At 30.7% G+C, this 22,911-nt stretch overlaps 2 protein-coding genes across 2 annotated transcripts; one reads left to right on the plus strand and one right to left on the minus strand.

Moving 5' to 3' along the window:
• On the plus strand, positions 1-18,869 carry LOC130623695 (cilia- and flagella-associated protein 251-like). Its single transcript, XM_057439207.1, has 26 exons — positions 1-148; positions 279-347; positions 938-1,015; positions 1,731-1,834; positions 2,053-2,158; positions 2,452-2,532; positions 2,988-3,065; positions 3,798-3,845; positions 4,276-4,538; positions 5,135-5,345; positions 6,452-6,507; positions 6,654-6,713; positions 7,401-7,483; positions 8,716-8,867; positions 9,065-9,167; positions 10,178-10,248; positions 10,536-10,679; positions 11,136-11,218; positions 11,964-12,030; positions 12,369-12,440; positions 12,533-12,624; positions 13,191-13,319; positions 13,762-13,867; positions 15,879-15,969; positions 16,305-16,445; positions 17,209-18,869. The coding sequence occupies exons 1-26, from the start codon at positions 68-70 to the stop codon at positions 17,415-17,417; spliced, it is 2,778 nt and encodes a 925-aa protein (XP_057295190.1). The 5' UTR covers positions 1-67; the 3' UTR covers positions 17,418-18,869.
• Positions 18,870-19,924: 1,055 nt separating this feature from the next.
• LOC130623696 (uncharacterized) lies at positions 19,925-21,139 on the minus strand. Its single transcript, XM_057439208.1, has 6 exons — positions 21,078-21,139; positions 20,925-20,982; positions 20,670-20,762; positions 20,457-20,522; positions 20,237-20,320; positions 19,925-20,127 (listed from the first exon to the last, which is right to left on the minus strand). Exons 2-6 carry the CDS (start codon positions 20,980-20,982, stop codon positions 19,961-19,963), a joined length of 468 nt encoding a protein of 155 aa, XP_057295191.1. The 5' UTR covers positions 21,078-21,139; the 3' UTR covers positions 19,925-19,960.
• Between the last annotated feature and the right edge of the window lie 1,772 nt (positions 21,140-22,911).

Consider the following 22,911-nt stretch of genomic DNA (forward strand, 5'->3'; position numbering starts at 1 on the left):
AAAAAATTATAATTTTTTTTTTTAGATATAGAGATATGCAAAAAAATAAAGTTTAAAATACTCTAGAATGGACAAAAACTTTGTGGATCAATCAGGAGATGATTCAAATGACAACGGAAAGAAAGAGGTTCATGTGGCAACAGCATTGGTAAGTTTTAATAACTGCAATCTTGTGATATGGTTGTATCCTTTACTTTTTAGAATGTTTTCGACTTTTTGATCTCTTCGTATCATTGCTGATATATAATGCTTTTTCATTTTGTTTACTGTTTTTGTAGAATCTTGCTTGGTCCTTTGGAATAAATAAGGATATACCAGTTCTAAATTTGTCAAATTCTAAAAGAAAGGTATGTCTTTTTCATATTTTATCTTGTAGTAGGTAGGAACCATAAAGTGCTAAAATATAGCCAAATTCCTACCCAGAAGTCCATTTAATGAAAAAACAGTAGTAATATAATTGATTATGGAAGGTTACTCTTTTGTAGCTGTTCTTACCTACCATTTTAAATTGTGATTGAAAAAAAAAGCGACATACATATCTGAAACTTGTGTTTAAATAGTGGGGAAGTAAAAGACTTACTTCAAAAAATGATGTCATACTGCACTAAAAGGATGCTTCTATAGATATAAAAAAGGTTTTGAGGAAGTAAAAAAAAGAGAAAAAATAACAAACAAATTAAGGACAGAATAAACAATTTTAATCACCTGGTCTTTTAAAAATCATGATCAAAATATCACACAACAGTATTTATTGCTCTTCATCTAAGTATCTCTTCTTTTTTAGAATTATATTATGTTTCAAAGAATTATAATGCTGGATCTAGTATAAGAGCTAATGGTGGAGCTAATATAAGAGCAATAGTGCCATAAAACTTATTCTCGAATTTTATATGTTATGTATGTTTTTTCTGATCTCTTTTTTACCTTCAATTTGTAGGCACTTTTTTATGCTACTTCACATACTGGAGTGTTGTATGATTTTAAAAACAACGAGGAAATCCTTTACCAGGGCCATGTAAGTTTTCAAAGTAAATTTCAAATATAATTTTTAATTTGTGTTCTCATTTAAACAACAGTCTTTTGACAAATCAGTTATATTTAGGCTTTATCTGACTTGCATACCTAGAATTTATGTTATAAATTATTTTTAAGCAATTCAAACATTTAAATTTTCCAGGCGGTGTGTTATGTATACATTTTTGTGAAAGATAATAGTATTATAGCTATAAAATCATGACAAGTGTGTTATAATGGAAAAGATATGGATATATAGTCTGAAAAAACGATTTTTAAACGGGTTACTGCCACCTTAATTTCAGTGGATTATCAAAATTATAATTTTGCCTTCTCTTAGAATTTAATTTGCTGAGTTCAAAATTAGTGCTGAAAATTAATGAGGGAATTCATAATTTATTTTGTTGAATTTAATTTATTAAATGTGAAAAATTTAATTTTGTATCAACCCTTTTCAGATTTAAATTTTGTTTTGAAGAGTGTAATGTGTTACTATATTTCGATATAATTTTAAAATAACTGATTCGTTAACTTTTTTCTTACCAAAAAATCAAAAAGGTAAACATGTCCAATTTTTGAATTTTCAAATTTGACAAATTGGACGGAAAGGGGTGATACATACACAATCAAATTCACCTTAAGCAGCAATAAAAATAAGAAGAGATGCACATTAGCCAATTGTTATTCTCTTTTACATCAATTTCTAATTATTATAGTGCAATGCAATATCCTGCACTTGTGTGAGTCAAGATAAAAGATGGCTAGCAACGTCAGAAATTGGAGATGAGTGTATGCTAATTATCTGGGATACAGAAGCTAGGTTGATATTTTTTTATAAAACCTATGAAATTTTTGGTAATACTTTTTATTAACCCTATTTAAATGTTTTTCATAACTTTCGATAACAAATTTAACCTTTTACCTATCATGCTTACCTGTCAAGAGTGAGATTTTGCTGGTAAAAATCTACCCACCAGCAAAATCTCTTTTTAATAATGCTTCAAATTAAGTTAATAACTCAGACTTGTTAACGTTTAGTATTCCCATCAAGACAATCTTTGATGTAGATGTTGTTGGTATATCGAAAATGGCATTTTCATCTTGTGCAAAGTTTATTGCCACACTAAGTTGCACATGTCCTCAGGTAAACTTAACATTCTAAATGAACTTAATTCTCAATAAGTGGTTTAAATCACTAAAAGTAGGTTATACTTCCAATCTTGTTCTAAGCACTTTTTTCCTATAACAGTTCATAACTAGTCAATAGCCTGTGGATAAATTCAAAGGTTTCCCATCCTTCATATATTGCTTTTCGTGTTACCGTAGCTAGATTTTTCTTCTTTTCTTCTTTTTTTCTTTTCTTAATAATACCCATATTCTTGACAGAATATGGGTATTATTAATATAGAGATAATCGTTGGTTTTTATTCTTCATAGATTTTATCACTGTGGGATTGGACAAAGGAATCAGATGTCCCAGTTGTCTCCATAACAATTGATGAAAAATTTGGCTTACAGGTAATATTTTTTGTCAGCAATTCAAGAATCTAGTACAAGGTCTTGTTACTGCACTTATTTTTTAGCTTGACAGACAGAGGTATGGGTGTTATAATATAGATTAAGGTAGTAGTTATTTATCACTAAAATAAAATAAAATAATATCGACGCTATACGTGGGAATATGACGAAGCAGGACAGTAAAGTATCCAAATTGTATCCGTCTTGCATAGTATAAGTTAAACTGCCATACAATGTTTTGATTACAATATTTTTTTAAATATAATTTTTTTAATATAATATAGTATTACTTCTCTGAAGATGTAAAGTTTTAATTACGAAAAGCTTCGTATATTTTATTGTATATTTTATATGTTCTTTTTTATATAATAATTCCTATGGCGAAGAAAACAATTTTTTTAAATATATATTTTTTATTATCCATCAATATTTATCTGTCATTGTTATTTTTTTAGACGTACGTCATATTTAATTCAAAAGATGCTTTTCAATTAGTCACAAATAATGGAAATCAAGTCATTTTTTTTAAATGGGTAAGAAAACACAGTTAGTCTTTTTCTGAATCTTAAAATTTCTATAAGAATAACCAGAATTTAAGCAATTTGTAATTTCTAAGTTTATGAATTTACAATTTGGTAAATTGTTATCATTTTTACTATTAGTTGATAATATTAAAAGCTTTGAATATTAATTTTAATGAGGTTATAAAATTCTAAATGCGCTCCTTATGTTGTTTCTATTTAATAAGTATTTTTTGAACCGATTTTTTTTCAATTCAAAATGCTAATAAATGGATGACCAGAGATGATCTTCAAAAAAATCTAAAAAATCCTAAAAAATAAAATGTTAAATAATCCTAAATAATCTGAAAGTTTTTAAATTTTTTTGTGTAAACTCCTAAAAATCCCCTAAATTTTTTATCATACTCAATTTTTATAATTTAGAATAAGTATAAAAATATTTTCTGCATCTTGTTTATTTTTTTTTTGCTATTTTTTACTTGTTGTAATTCTAAGTTACACTTTCATTAATTTTTTAGATGTTTTTCCCACCAATTGGAAAACTTCATCAAAAGCATTTAAAATTCTTCTAAATACCCTTAAAACTAATTGCGAAATTAGTGAATTTTATAAAATGTTTGGAATTTCAATTTTACGAAATATAATGCATACTTTATATTCGATTCTAATGATTTTAATGAGAAGAAATTGCACACATTTCTAAATGTTAGTTTCACATTTAATGTACCTTTATACTTTCATTAGGATGCTAACGGAGACATTAAATTTCATGCACCAAAGTTAAATGATGAGGTGAGACAGTTCTTAGTAAATATGTAAATTTACTACCAGTCATTAATCCATGGGCTCGCCCATGCTAAAATTATGCAGTATTTCATGTGCCTGCAGTACGACGTGTTTCTTGCGGACAGACAGATAGAGTACGGCTTTATTAAAATGATTACTGTGTGCTAGAACAGCCACGAATACACATTTTCAAAATAGGTCAAGCTTGAAGTTTAAAGCTGTGAGTGTGTTTTTAGTGCACAAACTTGAATACAATATCACTTCTTTCCTGGCAAAAGTGAAAGTCACAGTTGCTATACAATACACTAAAATATTAATAACATTCTCAAGAGTTTTTTTCCTGATAGTGTCTCAGTTTTGGCAGAGCTCATTCTTTTTCATGTAATATATTTATTTCTAAAAAATTTATTTCTGTTTTAAATAATTCTCATGACAGGACTTTAATAAAACCGTTGGTACTTACAGTCAGTCGGTGTTTCATCAGAAGTCATCTGAAGCATTAACGGCTACAAGTTGTGGAAACATTGTAGTCTGGACTGTGCAGTCACCAAAGAAGTGTTTCGAAAGAAAAGCATTCAAAATTGTAAGACTGCAAGACAAACCGATTACAGTGCTAACACTTATCAGTAATTTTATTGTTACTGGTGATGCTGCTGGAAATGTCAAGTTTTTTGATTCAGATTTAAAATTAATTTATTGGTATGTGTGAGGCTTCTTAAATTTTATCTGTTTATACTTTTGAAATAGTATAATTTAAAAAATAAACATTTTTATAGAAGTTGAGATAACATAAGGTGTGAGTCACAAATCAAAAAATGAATGTTAAACGTATATTTAATAAGGGATAATACATAGATATTTCTTTTTGATGTTAAGATTGATCGAGGTTTTTAAACTAAGCACTCAACAGCAAACATCAGCACCATCTGTACTAACTTAAACAAACACTTCAGTGAAAATAAATACGGTATCAATATATACATCGAACTCTGGTAGCCGCTCTAAATTCACAGTTGCGGCTAGCTCGTTTTTTTTTCAATTTTCATTTTGCTATACTTATACTGTAAAACAAAAATAATTTGTATTGGCAGTTAAACTGTTTTTGGGTTGGCTATTGGCTAAATAATAAGAAAATAAATTAATTTAAAAAATCCTTACTCAAATTTTTTGTGATTGAAAAGAAATTGAGGTCGGTCCAGAAACGGCAGAAAAATAATTAGCAAATAATAAAGGAAATGTATTTATAATAAAATATTTTTACACTGCATTATTTTTTTCACACTGATTTCTTTAAGGTATGATAAGTTAGGCTGTCAAGGGGTCATCAACTCAATATCTTTCACTTACACACCAGAAGATAAAGACAACAATAACGACCTCTCTAAAAATGGTGCATATCCAACTAGTTCCACATTATCTGCATCTTCTTTTGTTGTGAATGACTTTTCTGTCAGTACAACAAAGGCTAACCTTCTCTACTATAAAACTGATGGCAGCACTGTTGAGGTATGCATTAAAAATTTGTTTACTTTTGTCTGTTTTAAAACATCTTGTTTACGTCCATGTTTTTAGCTTGTTGTATGTGAGATGGCCTGTTTGTGGGTTTTTTCTATTTACATGTTTGTAATTACAAAATTTTTAGTGGATGTGGATTTTTCACAATTAAAGGGGCAGTTTTTTGGTCTTTAAATACTAGAGTAAATAATTGTTATAAAAGTTTGGTGTTCAATTTCTGGGGAAGATGTCAATATTATTGTGTGATAAAAAGTGTCTTGTGTGGGCCTGTAATCAGGCTAGATTGTTTGAAAGATGTGTTGTAATAAGGGTTTTGGTGCAGAAACAATGACAGCGTATAGCTCCTCTCTTAAGTCGCTAAAATTCTGCAAAAAAATTAAATCTGCTTAATATTTAACCCAACTTTGTACATTAACGTTTTAAAAATGTTCAAAATGTGAATGTGATCTCACAAAACAGATTTCCGTGAAACAAATTGTAAAGGGCGAATTCGACGGCGAACTAGCTGCGAAATATCCTTTTAAATTGCCACGAGAATAAAAGATATGTAACGAAATTAAAATACTGAGTCTAAGCACTCTTTAAGCAGTTATTTTCAATGAGTTTTTTAGAAAATAAAAAGTAACGATCGCGTTCTCATTTGTTAAAAGATTGCAGTAAAATAATTAACTGCAAATATTCATAAGACGGTGACAAAACACCCATGAAAATCAATTTTCTCTAAAACCCTTATTTTGCCCTCTATTTAGTTGAATGATCACCTTTTCAAAAACAATTTGTAAATTGCCTGTGGAGAAGTCACATATATTTCTAAGGAAATGTTTGTCAACCATAATTGTCACAAACAATTGTCCTATTTGTAAAAATTGTTGATAAGAAACTCATTACTAGAGCCTCAAAAAACATAAAAAATTAAGACCACACACCACACGGAACGAAAATTTCTTAGATCAACATCTGTATAATTAAAAAAAATTTTTGTTAAATTGTGTTTATTTTTTATACAATTCAAAATCTTTATTAATTCAATGTGATTTTCTTCTTTGTTTTTTCCTCCTTGTTTTGTTTGCTTCTAATATATTGTAAACTTGGTTTAGTTCAGTCGAAGAGAAAATGATAAAGACATTAATGCCATTGCGTGTCATCCGAAAGGGTAAGAAATTTTCTTTTTATTCTTATGAAGTTGGTTTCTCTATATGTTATAACAGACCATCTTCTTTTATAAAAGTATTAATGACCAACTTAATTTTTATACAGAAAATTTGAACATAATACAATTTATCTTTTACTCTATATTAGGCCTTATATAGCTATTGGTGGTTTCGGTGGATTGCTTCAAGTTTTGGACTTTGAAACGAAGTATGTATGCGTTTATATGTCACAGCCATAGCAAGTAGGGGAAAAAGACGCTATCATCTTTTTTACTTTCGTGAATTCAACGACATACATTTGAGCTTTGTACATTGGCGTTGTTTATCTTAACAAGATCAATTATTCGCAGATTTAATTTTCGCGAATTCCATGACATTTCTAAGCTAAATTAGGAAAATTGAGCAACCATTTTAAACTAAATTTAGTCTTTTTGCAAAAATATATTGTACGAAAAAATTTCACCACTCTTGAAATTTTTGGAATTTATAAAAGTCTTCTGCCACAACCTTTATATTTCCATTATATTGTTCTACTCAATGTACAACAACCATTTTTTTTGCATTTATCTTGTGCGTTCTTGCTCACAGGAAATCAACGTATCGATAATTTAGGTTAGAATTCATTTTATTAAGTTAACATTGAGGAAGGTCGTTAATATACCATGTCCAACCATCTAAGCTTAGAAACCGGACGTTAAGCTCAGAATGATGAATGTAGTTTTGGAATGCAATATAAAATTTTGATGGCATTATCATTGTTCTGCTTCTTTTCTCTATTGTTGACAAAATAAGGACAAAAAGTCGACAAACAACTGCACTAATTAAATGAGAGTTTTTTCATTAATATCACCTCTAATAACAATAAACATATTTAATTCTGTATATATCTTTATAGGACTTTGGTTCATTTTCGGAAGCTTTGTGGAGATTGTGTACGTATAACCTGTCTAACATACAACGATACTGGTGATTATTTAGGTATGGCTACCTATTTTAACCCTCCTTGGTTGGATAGAATTTTTATTATTAAGTGTATAAATTGGTGTAAATTTTGGTATAAATAATTAATATTTAATATTTGTAAATATTTTTAATATTTTCACAACTGCAATTTAGATACAATCGGAAATATAGTAAAAATTTGTTATCAAAAAAAAGTTTCAAAATAAATAGACAATAACAATGTTTAATTACCCGTGACATTACCTATACATTAATTATTTTTGAAAAAGCAGTTGCAACATTTCATGTGGTTTTAAACCCGTCATGGCATATTTATATTAGCATACTTGTTGCATTGCTAGCTAATAAAATGGCTCTATGCTATGTAACATGATTTGTTCCAACTAATTGAAAACGCAAACAAAACTTTTATAAAATACAGATCTACAGAAAATACAGAGGATGTTTTTTAGTCGTTGTTGTAGAAAATTGTAAACAATGAAATCGCCTTCGCCTGTCTGACAGATGGACGCAGTTACTGATTATTATAATAGACTAGTTATTAAACACGTTGAAGAATTTTCTTCAAAATGTTTATTGTGATTCTCAACATAAATGATTTGTGTTTAATTTCGCTGACGTTGCAAATAAAACGTTTTAAACAAAAAACCCGTAGAATAATCCAAATTTAAATTTTCTGTATGCGCCTTATCACAATATTATTTGTTGTCAATTTTAGAAAAAGACACCAACGATCAACTAAAACTTTTAAATGGAATAGACAACAATAATATAATCGCGTTAATTGCCCGTGACTTTATTCGTGCATTAATTTATTACAAAGCTATTACATTTCCTGTCGTTTTAGAACTTGTCTCGGTAAATTTACATTATCATACAATAAAATTCCCAGCCTATGAAATCGCTTTATTTTATCACATGATTTGTTCTAGCCAATTAACAACATAAGGAGATTTAAAGAAATTGTAGAAAATATAATCGACTTTGCTTGTCACAGACAGATAGTTAGTGTATTGATATAATAGATTTAACCGTTCACGAAATTTTGCGTAATATCTTATATGAAATATTTTTCACCATCCTTAAAAATGAATGGGACGATTTTGCAATCTTTAACCCTAGATAGTTTTCCCTATGCCAAGTCTTGTGATTAAAACAAAATTTTATTTATTTTGGTGGGAACGTTGCCTTAATTAAAATTGTGTGACAGTTTTAGTAATGATAATAATGAACTGTTTCTCTTCCAGCAATTGGTTTTGATGATGGAAGGGTGGAAATACTTGATTCTGTTACACTCGAGATAGATGGTCATGATGATGATGTTGCATCCTTCAAATTTTCTCATGACTCCATAATTAAACTGGTATTTTCACATGATTCAAGATATCTTGCCTGTGCTGTAAGTAGCTTCTAGCAATCAACAATTTTTTTTGGGGGGGAGAGGGATTGGAGGTGCAAAAAAACAAAAAGATATCTTGTGAAGAAATGTTTAATTCTTGTTTCATGATGTGCAATACACCCATTGCATTCTTTTTCTTGTTTTGGTCGTTTGTATTTCAATTCTTTATTTCCTTATATCTCCATTTTGAATTTCAGGATATGGACAGGTGTGTTGTGGTGTTTACATGTGGGTTGAAAAGAAAGCCTTCCTCTTGGCATTATCTCGGCAAACACAGAGCTCACTATAAGCAAATTAAAGGTCTGTACACAGATGTTTTACCTATAGAATTACAGATTAATATGAAAAATTACAATAATTTGTTTGGTTTACAGATCATTGATAAGACCTTCTAATGGTACCATGCTAACTGATTTATGAAGCTTTTAATAAAATGGTACCTCAACAATATAAGCAATAAAAAACATATATGTTCATAGCAGAATAAACATAAAAATTAAGCTTACCTTTTGCCTTAATATTAACCCTTTGTTTCAATTTATAGACCTTTTTTCAACCTTTGATTCCAAGTATGGTTCGGACAATCCTAAAATTACATAAAAAGTTTGGGGATGTGGCTTTTTTATTTCTTGAGTGCTGTGAGCCTTTTAAAATGCTTTTTAATTTGGTTTTCTCTGCGGTAGGAAAGTTTATTTTTCAATTCAGATTAAAGTCAAGTTAAACGGAATCTGACTGATTTTGATTTTGCACTGCAAGATACAAACTAGCATATTGAACCGTCAGTTTTCATTAACTAGTATCTCATATTAAAACAACTATTTTTATACCGCATAATTTTCCAGTAATACTAATTTTCTTTCATTTTTGCTGATTTTAAGAGGGAAAATATTTTGTATTCTGTTCTGTTACCATTGTTATTTATATGCTGTGTTTCCAAAGTGTTTGCTGAATAAAATCTCTATCTTTTAAAAAATTTTACCTTACATGATTAGCAAATTACTGAACCTGCTTTATTTAGAGCTGGTCTGTTTTCGTGATGGATGCTTTCTTCGTTTTTCTGATTTTTTTTTTTAAAAAAAATGAATTAGTATTAATTTAACAATTTGGTAGCTATTGAAGCTACTTACTGCGTATCTCATCGCGAAATGGTTTTTGAACGGTCCCTGTGTATTTTTGTTGCATTATATTCAGTAAGGTCTAATAACGAATGTATTTCTTCCGAGAATATTCTTTTTAAATCGACGAAAAGAGTTTGTTGGATCTGTTAAAAAGAAAAGAAGTTCGTATTATTTCTGTTTCATTTTATTTAGATGTTATGTTTACCAAAGCACTCGATGAAGACAATGTCCGCCTATTATCGCTTGGTGAAGATCGAATGCTTGTGAGTTTGTTATTTTGTTCGCTTTAATACTTTACAAAGAAGGAGCTGTTTTTCAATTTAGTAGGTTGAAAGAAAGAGAAAAGGTTATAAAACTAATTGAAAAATACGTTCTCGTTAAAATATTTGCTAGCTAATTTTGAGATGACCTTGATAGCTTGGTTATTTTTGCAACTTGTATGTGAAAGTTTGTTTACCATACTGCTTTCCAAAAAACACTGTGTTGAGGTTTTGTATAAAATTTTAAAATCTTCAATCAGTTTTGGATTTTTGCAAAATTTCACTTTTAGGTTGAATATGATTTACGAAATAGCTGCATTGATGATTTAAAGGTATTGAGTTCTGATCGTGTTGAACAGAATGCAGTTCCCATATGTTTTGCTGCATACCCATCTGTGGTAAAAGAAGATTTTTTGGTTCTGTCCAATGATCAAGTATGCTATTGATGTCTTTGAATATTTTTGTTTTAATTTTATCCTTTTATTTTTTAATTCACAGTTAATTATCCTTAATTATAATACAACCCCGTATCTTGCATATTTGATGCTAGTTTGTCAACACTTTTTTCAATTGCGGGGTTTTCTTCTATGTTCATGGGGACGAAATTCGTTAAATAAAAATATTTGTCGAGCCAGAAAAAATATTTGTCAGATTAAAATTGTCGTCGCCTGCAAAAAAATTCGTCACTTTTAACCGACGTATTTTGCACCGATAAGGCAGATGTTATAATCCATTTATTTTAAAATGTGCAGAATGTAATAAAAACATTGATATAAGCGCTTTGCGATTTTGTTTTATTTTATTTCTTTAACTTCTTCGTTTCGTGGCTTTGTAGTTAAATTAAATCATGTTTTAGTTGATAAGGTTCAATAAATCTCTTTTTTTACCAGTACAAACTCAAGTTATTCAACTCAACGACAAAGATGTGTCGATATACATTTCTTGCACCAACATATGGTTCACCATTGCAAAAGTAAGCACTTTCATGATAACTCGTGTAATGAAAAATTAGACTGAACTGCACGTCCATTTTTAATTATTTTTTTTTTCTATTTTTTTATCTTCTCTTTTATTCTTTTCTGTATGTAATCACAATCTTTACAACTGAATTGTATTGGTTTTCTTGATAAGGTTATTTTCAAAAATATCTTTTAATGTCGTAAAATGCTATAGATCAAGTATGCAGATGATTTTTTTACACTCCTAATCGAAAATTAAAACGACTCGACAATTCTCCTTATTTTTTGAAGAATCTTAATTCTCCTCTAAATGTAAATTTTCGAACAACAAATCTAATCAATTTTCTTTTTTTCAAATTGGTGAAAGATAGACATGCTATATTGGTACATTATAAATGTATTCTTTACTTATCACATTACCATGAAAATTTTCTCTAAATATTCTGCATTACTGTAGAACAATATGAAAGCTCAATTGTGACTATAAAAAGAGTGGTAACCCTATTTTTTTATTATTCCATTTCCCTATTCATTCTCTCCTTCCTTCTACAATCTTTAACTAGCAATTAATTCCATTCGCTTATTAGTAGTCCGATATCTGATAAGATTGCTTTAAATCTCCTTAGTAAAATGCAAGAAGAACATTTTTAAAAATGCTTTTAAAATTCGTTGAGATTTTATTTTGAGAGTAGGTTAAACAGTTTCATTGGCTGGAATTATTTCACTTGTCATCATAATGTATTTCTTTGTTCACATTAGAATAGTTGTACTTCCAAAAAGCAGTGATAGTGCACACAGATACATGGCTTATATAACTATAGATATGGTAGGATGTTACTTTGTTTCATTTAACTGCCCTTTATTTTAGTTTGTTTTGATAATTTTCACGTCTTAATGTTTAAATCCGTTAAAGGCTAAAGTGCAAGGTTTGTATTAAATTGAGAGTGAAAAATCTTTAAACAATTTTGTTTCCTGGTTTACCATTTTCCTAGTTCCGTTTGTATCATTTTTCTTTTAAACAAATAGATTAAGTGCTCTCTTTATAAACTGTATTTGGTGACTCTTATACTCAAGTCTTTATCTAATGAGTTATTTTTTTGGTTCATATCAATCTGAACCGGTACTTGTAATTTAGTTTTTATTTGAAGATTTTTTATCCAACAGGTTGGATTAATTATTTTACCTTTGGATGGTAATCCATACAAATCAATGGCATTAATAGCACATCCTGGAAAAGTACGAATTCTTCATTCACAGACACAGTTAAGATCATAAGAAATACTGAACTCAAGGAGTCCCTTTACATAACTTCGTTATGTTATATTTAGGTTCATAATATTGCATGTAGTTCAGATGGCAAATACCTTTTTACAGCGGGTGGGGCAGATACAAGTGTATTGATGTGGAGAATCGATGTTAAGTAAGTAAAAACAAACGTTTCATGTCGCTTTATTAGCTGAGACAGAAGGAAACTTGTATTTGCTATTGCTATTCTGAGTTTTAGTAAACCAGCCAATAATTAATAATTTTGTTGCAGAAAATAATTGCACTCATTGTTGATTTTAATGTTTTATGAATTGAGGAATAAATTATTATGCTTGCACCTGTTTTTTTTTAATCAACAGACACAAAAAATATTGGAATTATTGTATCTAACAGCAAATAGGAGAATCTGAATGAATAATTTTGTTGACTGACTTTTTTAATAAAACAATGTTGCTAATTATCCATCCCATTTGTAATTTTAACGGCTTATTTAAGTAAAAGGCTTTCTACATACCTAACTTTGTTTAACCGAAGCCTATTTAAAAGGTATGTACAAGATCTTCTGAATGAAGAGATGCGGTAATTAAGGACAAGAATACAAGGTTGGATGCATATAAGAGCACGTCATAGAACTCTAGTAGCATTTATCTTGTTTTCAAATATCTTTGCTGTTTAAACATGTACCTTCTCGGTTGAAGTTTTTATCTCTTTACTTTGCAGTGCCTTAGAAGCGACCGCAGTTCTTGGCGGAGAAGAATTGATACCATTTTACAGCCTTTTAGAAGGTGGGCGTGAAGGAGAGCTGTTTGCAGAGTTGGAAAATTTTTTTTACTATGCGCAACTGAAGAAGTATGTCTTGAAATACACTTGTTTTTCATAAGCACTTGTTAAGTACCATCTCTGAACATGCGTAGTCGTTGTTTTCTTTTTGTCCTTTATACTATCTTTATAAATGTTATTTTTTGGTTTTGACGAAATTAAAAGAACATTCACCCAAATAATAAATAAAATATTGAACATGAAAACAATCGTTAAATAATCAAGAATCTTGAAAATCAAGTTGATTTCTGTGTATTTATCCTATTTTGTTTTTCTGAGAAACTTATCATAACGAAATTACATAGATAACTTCCTTTTTAACCAAATGTATTAAAACAATCGTAGTTTCTAGCAGCCGACAGTGAAAGAAACGTTTTTGACTAGGTGGATGTTTTAGCACGCCAAAGGGTTCTTCTTATACATGTATAAGAGTTTCCTATATACTTGTTTTATTTCCGTTTGATATTTATAGTGAAGGTGTTGATTCAATGGAGCAGAGAAGTGTTTCAACCGAGGTACCACTAGATGAGATTCCATTTATCATGCGAGCTCTTGGTTATTATCCTACAGAGCAAGAAGTGAGTGGAGTGAATGTGTTTTTTTTTACTAAAACGTAGAAAAAAGGATGCTGTTTAAATGTGATGCCCGAAGCGATGAGTTTGACTAAATGACACTAATTAATTCAGGAAAAAAACGTTATAGCGAATCACTCCTATAAAATGCATAGTCTTTTTTACGCGGGTGGGAGGGTCAACTGTTAGGTTAAAATAACTAAGACTTTCAAACTTTCTGAAATAGCAGGAAGTGTAATATAACCCAAAATAATAAGTCCTTGACGAGGAAGGCTTTTAGAGATTTTAGTATTAGCTCTGTATATCTGTTTGCATCAAGTAAAAAATTGAATAAAATACATTTGACAAAAATATAAATAAATAAATAAAGCCACAATGCGAACACAACAAATTTTATATCATTATCTTTCCGTGCATTTGATAATATTTTCTACGAATTAGTAGGCGATATTCTCTAGAGATAAAAGCTAAGTAGTTTTTCAAATGGATCTGTTTGGATAATGTCTAGGATTATAGGTATGGATGTAGAAATTGATGTTTTAAACTGCTGTGAAGATCAACCTATATTGAAATACCACAAAAGGTTAATGTCACATCTTAATGACCATCAAAACCCATTACCTTAACAACCAGAACTTCGACGGTCCGCAACAATAGAAGACATAACAAATTTCGAGAAATATAACGAGAAAAAAGTAAACTTATTTGTATATGATGAAGTTATCAATGTCGTAAGGTTTGCCGTCAACAAGAATGCAATATCTGATCACTATTGTTGGATAAAATAAATACCGAGACTCGTCTCATCACAAGTAAAACAATTATGGTCACAAAAAATGCATATGTAGATGCTATACCACATACAGATGTCTGCAAGGGACGAATGATATTAGGCAAGGAAGAATATAATCTACTGAATAAAAATCTCCCTCACGTAGAGTCAGTGACCTTCACAGAGTCATTTTTTACATATCCGAGTTTTATCAAGAATAACAAAACGTATACGAGTGCTTAGTTTTTTTCAACCTCTTAATAATTCATCCCCAATCCCCAATCACACTAGTCTCCTTATCAATCATTTTAACATCAGAACGTCGATGGGCATTAAAAAAAAGAATCCAACAACCAGGAATAATGAAATCTATACCTACCACTATTACTCTAATTGAGAAACAATTGTCTCCTTTTATCAAACCTTTCATTAGCCATAATGTTATCCTACGAAGTAACCCAAGAACCTCAATTTATCGCCAGGTTCCACCAAAAATACACAATCAGTCCACAACCACTTATTTTCAAAATAAATCATATTTTACCTCAAAGTAGAACACATGACCACAATATAGTCAAAATGTCTCCTAAATTCACCGCACAACAAATCCCAAACCAATTTAGTCTGTCCACCCATCGGTCCCACAAATAACGTTGTGCACGAATCCGTCACAAACATTTTGATACAAAAGAATTAAAAAAGTCTACGCATCCACAATCGAAAAGATATGTTCGTTAAGCTTTCCCTTACCCTCAACAGCCTTCTCCAACTGCAAAGCAACACCTGAAGTATTTTCCATATTTCTACCACTTGCACGAAGTTTCACAACGCAAACTTTATAACTACCTCACATATCCATTCCTCACAACAACATTTCCTTCTGAAGAGTTCTATACTCCTGCAATCGATTATAAGCAAAATGTTTCTTCACCTTTTGATATGTAATGCTGATGTCAGCACAAATTATTGCTGCCAGTTATCCTTTGAGACATGATTTTTAAATATCACGTGACAAGCATCATGCCTTCCTTGCCATGTAATCGTATCGAATTTTCTATCACCTTTACTTGATTTTTTTAGTTCTCTTAGCGCACCACACGTGTTGGTATGAAAAGAATTATAGTTTAAATTTATAAATTTTATACCTATTTTTTAATTTGCTTGCTGTGTATTATATTGCGTTTAAAAAAAACTGGGTTCGAAGTGGTACTATCTTACGTATTAACTTTTCCTTTCTTTGTTTAGATTGAAGAAATGATAAATGAAGTGAAGTTTTCTCATTATGTGTCGACAGGAAAATACAAGGAGGCAATTGATCTCGGTGATTTTATTAAATGTATGTTTATTGATTTCTATGAAAATGTATCTTTTAGGTTTTTAGTATTTAACAGACATATTTTCACTTTTTACAGAGATAGTTAGCTTCAAGTTTTAATTTTTCCATTTTTAAAAATACCAGTTGACAAGCAAGTCTGAGGTTAATTGAAGAACAGTGTGTTTTTTAGGAGGATGATTATCTTCCTAGTGTGAATATTTAGAAGTTAAGCCTGCTATTATACACACTTAAATTCCTAGTGTAAACCAAGCTTAAGGATCCCAGTCTGGTCTTGAATTAAAACGAGTTTATACTCAGATCACACTTTGATGTGCAAGTTACTCTTCTCAATTCAGTGTACGTTAATCATCGTCCTGCATTTGGTTTCAACCCTTATGAACTCATCCAGGCGTTTCAGACACTTGGTGACGTTGATGAAGAAGATGGAGAAGTGAAAATTGATCGTGGCCTACTGTTGTACCTACTGCAAGAACGAGGTGAGACGTAGTTTATTGTTGTCGTTTTTTTCGCCTTTGTTACTATTCTTGCAGTTGTTATTGCTAGTGTTACTAAGGTTGTTATAAGGATCTATTGCGTTTTTCGTTCATGGTTTTATTCCTCTCTAACCGAAAGCATAGACCTTGTTTTTTTTAGCCTTACTGCTACAGCATTAAGGCTACAGACCTATAGCTTATTTGAGAAGAGGGTTCAAACATATGTTTTTTTTGTAGAACACAAGTATTTTGTTGGAGAGTGTCGGGCAGACCTTAAATTTTTAGAAATCGAGCTAGATGATCTTAAAGACCTTAACTATTCATCATTCTCAAAAAAAAACACCTTGGATATTTCTCAAAACATTGCTTTCTAATTATGATACTATGTTGTGATTCCTTCCTGTAGGGTAAATGTGGGATTTGCTACAAAGGGATTTGGGAACAAGGGGTTTTCTCGTGTCTGTATGCTTGAAAGCCTTATAGAAAAATCTCGAGGCCAACTAGAATATCGGGAAAAGCCTTCCACTTAGCACATCGGGAATTACTGCATAATCGTTTTTTATCTCATACTATGGTTTTTCGTTTAACATGGCAGAGTTTTCCTACAACTTTGTTATATATGCCTATTATCCCGATTCCCTGAAAATAAAAATATTAAATGTTGAGGTATAATCTATGATTATGGTTGTTTTGTATTTACTCCGTTGCTGTGGTTTTTTAAACTAATATATCGATGTTAAATTCACATATTTTTTCCTTTTCATAGGCGAACATTTAACAGAAACTGAGCTTGCTGAGCATATCACTCATTTGTTACAAGGATCAAGTGATGACGATAATAATGATGGAATGAGCGCACAGGAGAGAGGGTTAGATGATATATTGCCAGAGAAAGTCTCCGCCCGTTTATTTGCATCTGAGATATTGGGGTTTGGCGTGGAAGAAGAGGTAGAAGTTGTTGGTGATACTAGTTAGATATTGTTGGAAGGCTTTGTAAAAATGTGTCATTATTAATTTGCTAAAAATTGTGGATTTAGTGGTTCTTGTGGGAAGGGCAGAACACGAATAATATAAAAGCTTACCTCCAACTTAAAAACAAATTGATTTTATATGAAAAAGCTTTAAAAGTTGTCTAAAAAGGTTTATAATTATTTGAAAAATCTTAACTGATTTTCTGGTTACGGGGCTTCGTAACTAATGCTAATTATAACTTTGCTAATTATTTGAAATTATGACATCATCAAGGAGCTCTAAAACAAATAATAACTGTTATTAATTATAATTATAATTATTAAATATAAAAATTCATGCAAAATTTGTAGGTCGCTAAACTAAGCATTTATTTCGCCTCAGTAAAATTGTTAATTACAACACCTTACTCAGGACAAATTAATGATGTCATGCATAATTAGTCGTCCAAAACATTAAGAACCGATCAAGATTTCAAAAAGATATGCAAATTTCTAAACAACTTATCTTACTATTTGTTGTAAAGTGGGAGGTAAGCAATAAGCATGGGTAAAATTTTTTTAATAAGAGTATTTGAAAAATGGTAGCGGTACAAAAAACGTGTGATAGCATACTTGAACATGTTTTTTCTCCTATTTATCTGTATTGCAAAGATACGTTAAAAGCAAGAATTTTAGATGAGACAAAATTGCAACAAAAATATGTCCAAAGCGCTACCATTTAATTAAGCTTGCAAATTTTAGTCTTCGTGTATTTATTCCAAACTCAAAACTGAGGTTTTATAGAGGAAATGTGAGTGAAAAGCGCTATAGAATGCACTTTTTCAAGGTCCAAAATGTTTACTTATTCGGAAAAAATTTTCTTTATACATTGAGTTGATTAATTTTCGCGATTTTCTCGAATTTTACCTCCATTAGTGAAAATTTGTCTGCGCTGAAATTCCTAGAAATGTTAATTCGCAAAAATAAATCTTCGTAAAATTACTAGAATTAACTTATTCGACATTTGTTAAAAAAAATTTTTTTTTTTTGCTTTTTCTCAATAAACGCACTTTAAAAGCGTTATTCATTGCAAAATGGTCCATTCGCAAAAAAAGTTGACATTTAATGTGTTAAAAATAAAAAGCTTTTGTGCGAAAATAGTTTCGTGTTGCTACTAAAATTTGTCATGTTGTAAATTTTGTTGTATAATATTATTGTTCATAGTACTATTAATATATATTTTTAGCCTTGTGAAACATTCCTTTTTTACTGCTCTGTTTAAATAGTGTCTGTGTGTCTGTCTGTCTGTCTGTTGCTGCTTCGCTACTGTTATACAATTTACGAGCGATTGGGAAAACACATAGTATTATTGATATAGAGTAATCGTTAGCCTGACGAAAAATCAACTAATTAGCGCATCCATTACACAATCCGAAATAAAGATGCGTGCTACCATTTTAAACGCACAGAATACGATGATTAAGGTTAATTTCCACACAAAAACGAAATAAAAAAATGGAATCAAATGTTCCCCTCAACCAGAAATTATATCTCTTAGGAATCAAAAGTAAATTTAATACGACCCGGCAAGGGTCTCAATGATCTGAAATTTAGGCGGGAAGATGGAAGATCGTTTAGAATTTGCACGAAATCGTTTTAACTTGCGGACCCCGCTCCCCCCTCCCATTAACAAAACAAAAATAAGCAGCAGAAGAGCCGATCGAATAAAAACATTGTTTTTGTTCGTTCTAGTCCATTTTAGGTGGAAATTTGGCTTTAATATGACCAGTGTATTAAAGACAGTGTCAATAACTAAAAAAACACCATAACATTACATGCATTTTGAGATAGAGTACAAGTTGAATTTGGTCCCCAGGCACCAGACATTTTTACTTTTATATTAATTTCTCTCCAAAATATTGAGACAATGGCACCACATAGGCCATTTTGCAAATTTGCAAAAAGTATCAACTCGCAAACTGGAAGTACTGTTGTTTTCGAAGCGTAGGTTAAGGGGCGTTAAAATCGAACTTTTTAACGTATCTGCTCAAATGAAATTTGAAATAATGCCATCCGGGTAACGATTAGCATTAATGATTCTAAACCAAATTGCCATTTTTTAACATTTCTGCCCTAAATATCTGACTCCTCGTTGTCACATCGGCTTAAATTAAAAAGCTACCTTACATTTTCTCTTTAAAATTGCGCGTTTCACCACTTATCGCAAGTTAGAAATAGCAAACAACTTCACAGCAGGACAAAAAAAGAATCAATTCTCTAAAACACAAACTCAATTATTTGCTACGCTATGGAATTAAGGCTGTGTTGCTTTACTTCGTTGTTTTTGTTTTTTCTATTATTGGACATCTGTTTGGATTTTATCGTGCTTATAAACTTTATGTTAACATAAATACGGTTCAGCTACAGAAATACGAAACTAATAGTTGAATAACATCGCTTTTTAGTCATAAAACCGCGCGAGTTATTGTCAAGGGTAGGTTCAGTTAGAGTAAAAAAAGGACAAAGAAAACATTTAGCTGTCTTTCTGCGTATTCTCGTAAAAACATGTTAATTGTCGCAGCTGTACACACTTAAGCCTTGTTTGCATCTTCGTCCACCGCCACAGTTCTTGTCTGAACAACAGGTATCTAAGTAGCCTCGGCATCCACTGCAATCCTTCCAACTTGTGTAACAAATTCTAACTGGATTGCCATAAGCTCCCGAATCTTCTAACACTAAACAAAATAATCGATACTTTGAAAGAGCAGTAAATTTCTTGTTTAATCCAGACACAAAATACGCTGTAAGAAGTTATTAAAAACAAAACTGAAATTTAAAAATTACGGGCATTGCGGCGTGTTGGAGTATCTTCGATACTTGCTTGTGAATCACTATAGCCTGCAATGTATCCTTCTCTGTACATAGGATCTAAGAAAAAAAGTGCAGCATGAAGTTACATTTTGATAATATTTGCGCAAATAACGAACACATTCTTTTAAATTCGCGAAATCCTCTAAGGTTGCTAAACAAAGAGAAATCCTAGATAAAAGAGGATTTTGCTTACCGCCTTTGCAGAGGATACAAGCAGCATCGGCGTAACCTGCATTGAATGCCTTCTGATAGGTAGGATCTAATGATAAAAATGTAGGATTAGGAAAATATCTATATTATATTTACTTGGAGAGCGATAGAAGTGATGATGGGTTATACGTTTTACCCTTCAAATGTTCCTTAAAAATGCAGAATCCTTAGATAAGATAGTGATGCTTTTACTTACCTCCCTTGCAAAGGATACATGGAGCAGGAGCATTTTCGGCATGAGCTTGAGCATCTGCGTAACCATTATTGTATGCTCTTCTATAGCGAGGATCTAAGGAGAAATTATCGTCAAGTCAAAACATTTCAGCTATATTTACTCACAGAGATATTATTAACATAGTATTTTAAATGTGAAGTCCTCTGAAATATTGTATAGGCAGCAGATGTTGCAAAAGAAAATCCTGCTAAATAAGTTTAAACTGCTTTTACTTACCCCCTTTGCAGAGAATACACGCACTTGCCAACATCGCCAAAAGGAGTATTACCTTCATCTAAAAAGAAAAATGTGCCATCCATTGTTATAGTTGTCGTAGTTTAAAAGTTACCACAATCTTTGTTTTCCCAAAATAATTTGTAATAAACAAACCTTTTCATATAGTGGTTCTCACAAAAACAAAATAATGTTTTCACTGACATATTCCCGTAAGCGAACTGCTTATATACACATGAAGGGCGTGTTATGTTTAATGAAGCTTGGCGAAGCTGTAAAAGTATAAGAATTGTTGTGAAACAGTAATAAAGCTGACGTCCCCTGTGGTTGCCTTTGTCACTATAATAGGCTAAGAGTGAAAGCCCTTATTAAATTCGTAAATTTAATCAACATCAAACTAATATTGCAAATAACAAGATATATAAAAACATATTGTCAGCGTAATTATCCGACATTTTCAAAGAGTAAGAATACACTAGAGTTTTGTTACGTTAATCATTCCGATTTAGTAACCGTCGATATAATATTAAACAGTTTTAATCAAAACAACTTTTTAGGTGATCTCGACGCTCTATTTTGAGGCATAACAAGTTCTATTTTATCGCTAACACGGCCTTAACATGCAGCCGACATAAAGTTTACCAAAAATAAGATTTTAAACCGGAATGAAATTTCCTTGTGTTTCCATGTAGTTCTTTATATCCGGTGTAACTTTTACACATGCACACCCATGGTTCTATGCTCTTTAAATAAGGATATTCAGATAGAATATCAAATTATCATGAGAAAACTAAAGTTTTTAGAGCAACATAGTATTCTGGTTAGATTTTATTTTAATTTAAAAAAATAATTATTTTAAAAACGAGGCATTCTTAGAAAGCTTGTCTATATAAAGGGTTTGACTGGAACTTTCAGGTCGTAGTTGAGGCACTTAACGAACAGAAATATTTACAAAACTAGTATTTTGTTTTACCTTTTAATAAGGAACTTAGGGATAAGAATCATTTTTAGTATAGACCTCTTTAATTAAGTTTGACATAATTAAGAAATTCAGGAAAGCTCTATAGCAGTTTCACTTCGGGTAAATCGTACCTTTATCAATATCTTGAGGGTGAAATACAATTACAACACCGAAATGAGTTTAATTTGCTTGAAGTTATATAAACATATATAAAAGACTTACAAAGACACTAAAATAAAACTTTATGTTAAGGCTGCCTAAGTAACATTACGTAAAAATATCTGATTCAAGGAGTATTTGTGAAAAGTTATGAACTAAAGAATAAAAAAAGTTCAGGTGTAATGTAATGTTTTTTGTGGCTTCAAAAACATTGTGCATGCACACGGATTAGTACAAGCAAAAACATAATTAGAAAAAAACGAAAACAAAAAAACGACCAAAGAAATTAATTAAAGAAATAATAAAAATTTGCTCTTAAGAAAAAAAAGTAGTTAGCAAAATCTAGTTCAAAAGTTTCTTGGGTAAAGAGTCTATTTTTCAAGTTTTCACACCGAAATGAAATTTTACTTTGTCTTGAAAAAATTTATGTAAACAGGATTTGTTCACAATGAAAATACTATTGCATTTGTTACAAAGCTATTGCTTATGTCTATAAAATTGAAGCGCATGCGCAGTTTGCACCACACCGATATGATATTTCATAGTGGTTTGAAATCTCATTTCGGGTCCATGTAAAAGTCTCACTAAAAATATCAATTATTATATTTATGAAATCTTATTTACAAATTTTCTTGTTCATCTTTTTGATTGATCCAAAAGGATCATGTGATAAATTAACCAAATGAGATAAGAGTGCGTTGTGGGCGTGCTTTTTTCATTGTTATAATAATTTTTTTGTTAATTTTTTGTCCTCTTTTCTACCTGTTTATTGCATCAACTATCCGATCCATAAAAAAAACGTTTTATTCGGGACTTGAAACTTTTTCTTAAGTTTTCTTTGACTTTTAATGATCTTCTGAGTGTCTATAA

This window comes from Hydractinia symbiolongicarpus, chromosome 13 (assembly GCF_029227915.1).
Source record: "Hydractinia symbiolongicarpus strain clone_291-10 chromosome 13, HSymV2.1, whole genome shotgun sequence".
Classification (NCBI taxonomy): Eukaryota; Metazoa; Cnidaria; class Hydrozoa; order Anthoathecata; family Hydractiniidae; genus Hydractinia; species Hydractinia symbiolongicarpus.

Bases quoted from the DNA above. Each gene is read 5' to 3' on its own strand.
- LOC130623695 (XM_057439207.1), top strand. From the start codon at position 68: ATGGACAAAAACTTTGTGGATCAATCAGGAGATGATTCAAATGACAAC. The intron at 12,031-12,368 runs GTAGGATGTTAC...TTTATCCAACAG, and splicing joins CTTATATAACTATAGATATG to GTTGGATTAATTATTTTACC. The intron at 13,868-15,878 runs GTGAGTGGAGTG...TTCTTTGTTTAG, and splicing joins ATTATCCTACAGAGCAAGAA to ATTGAAGAAATGATAAATGA.
- LOC130623696 (XM_057439208.1), bottom strand. From the start codon at position 20,982: ATGAAGGTAATACTCCTTTTGGCGATGTTGGCAAGTGCGTGTATTCTC. The intron at 20,763-20,924 runs GTAAGTAAAAGC...ATTTCTCCTTAG, and splicing joins GTGTATTCTCTGCAAAGGGG to ATCCTCGCTATAGAAGAGCA. The intron at 20,321-20,456 runs GTAAGCAAAATC...TTTTTTTCTTAG, and splicing joins TTGTATCCTCTGCAAAGGCG to ATCCTATGTACAGAGAAGGA.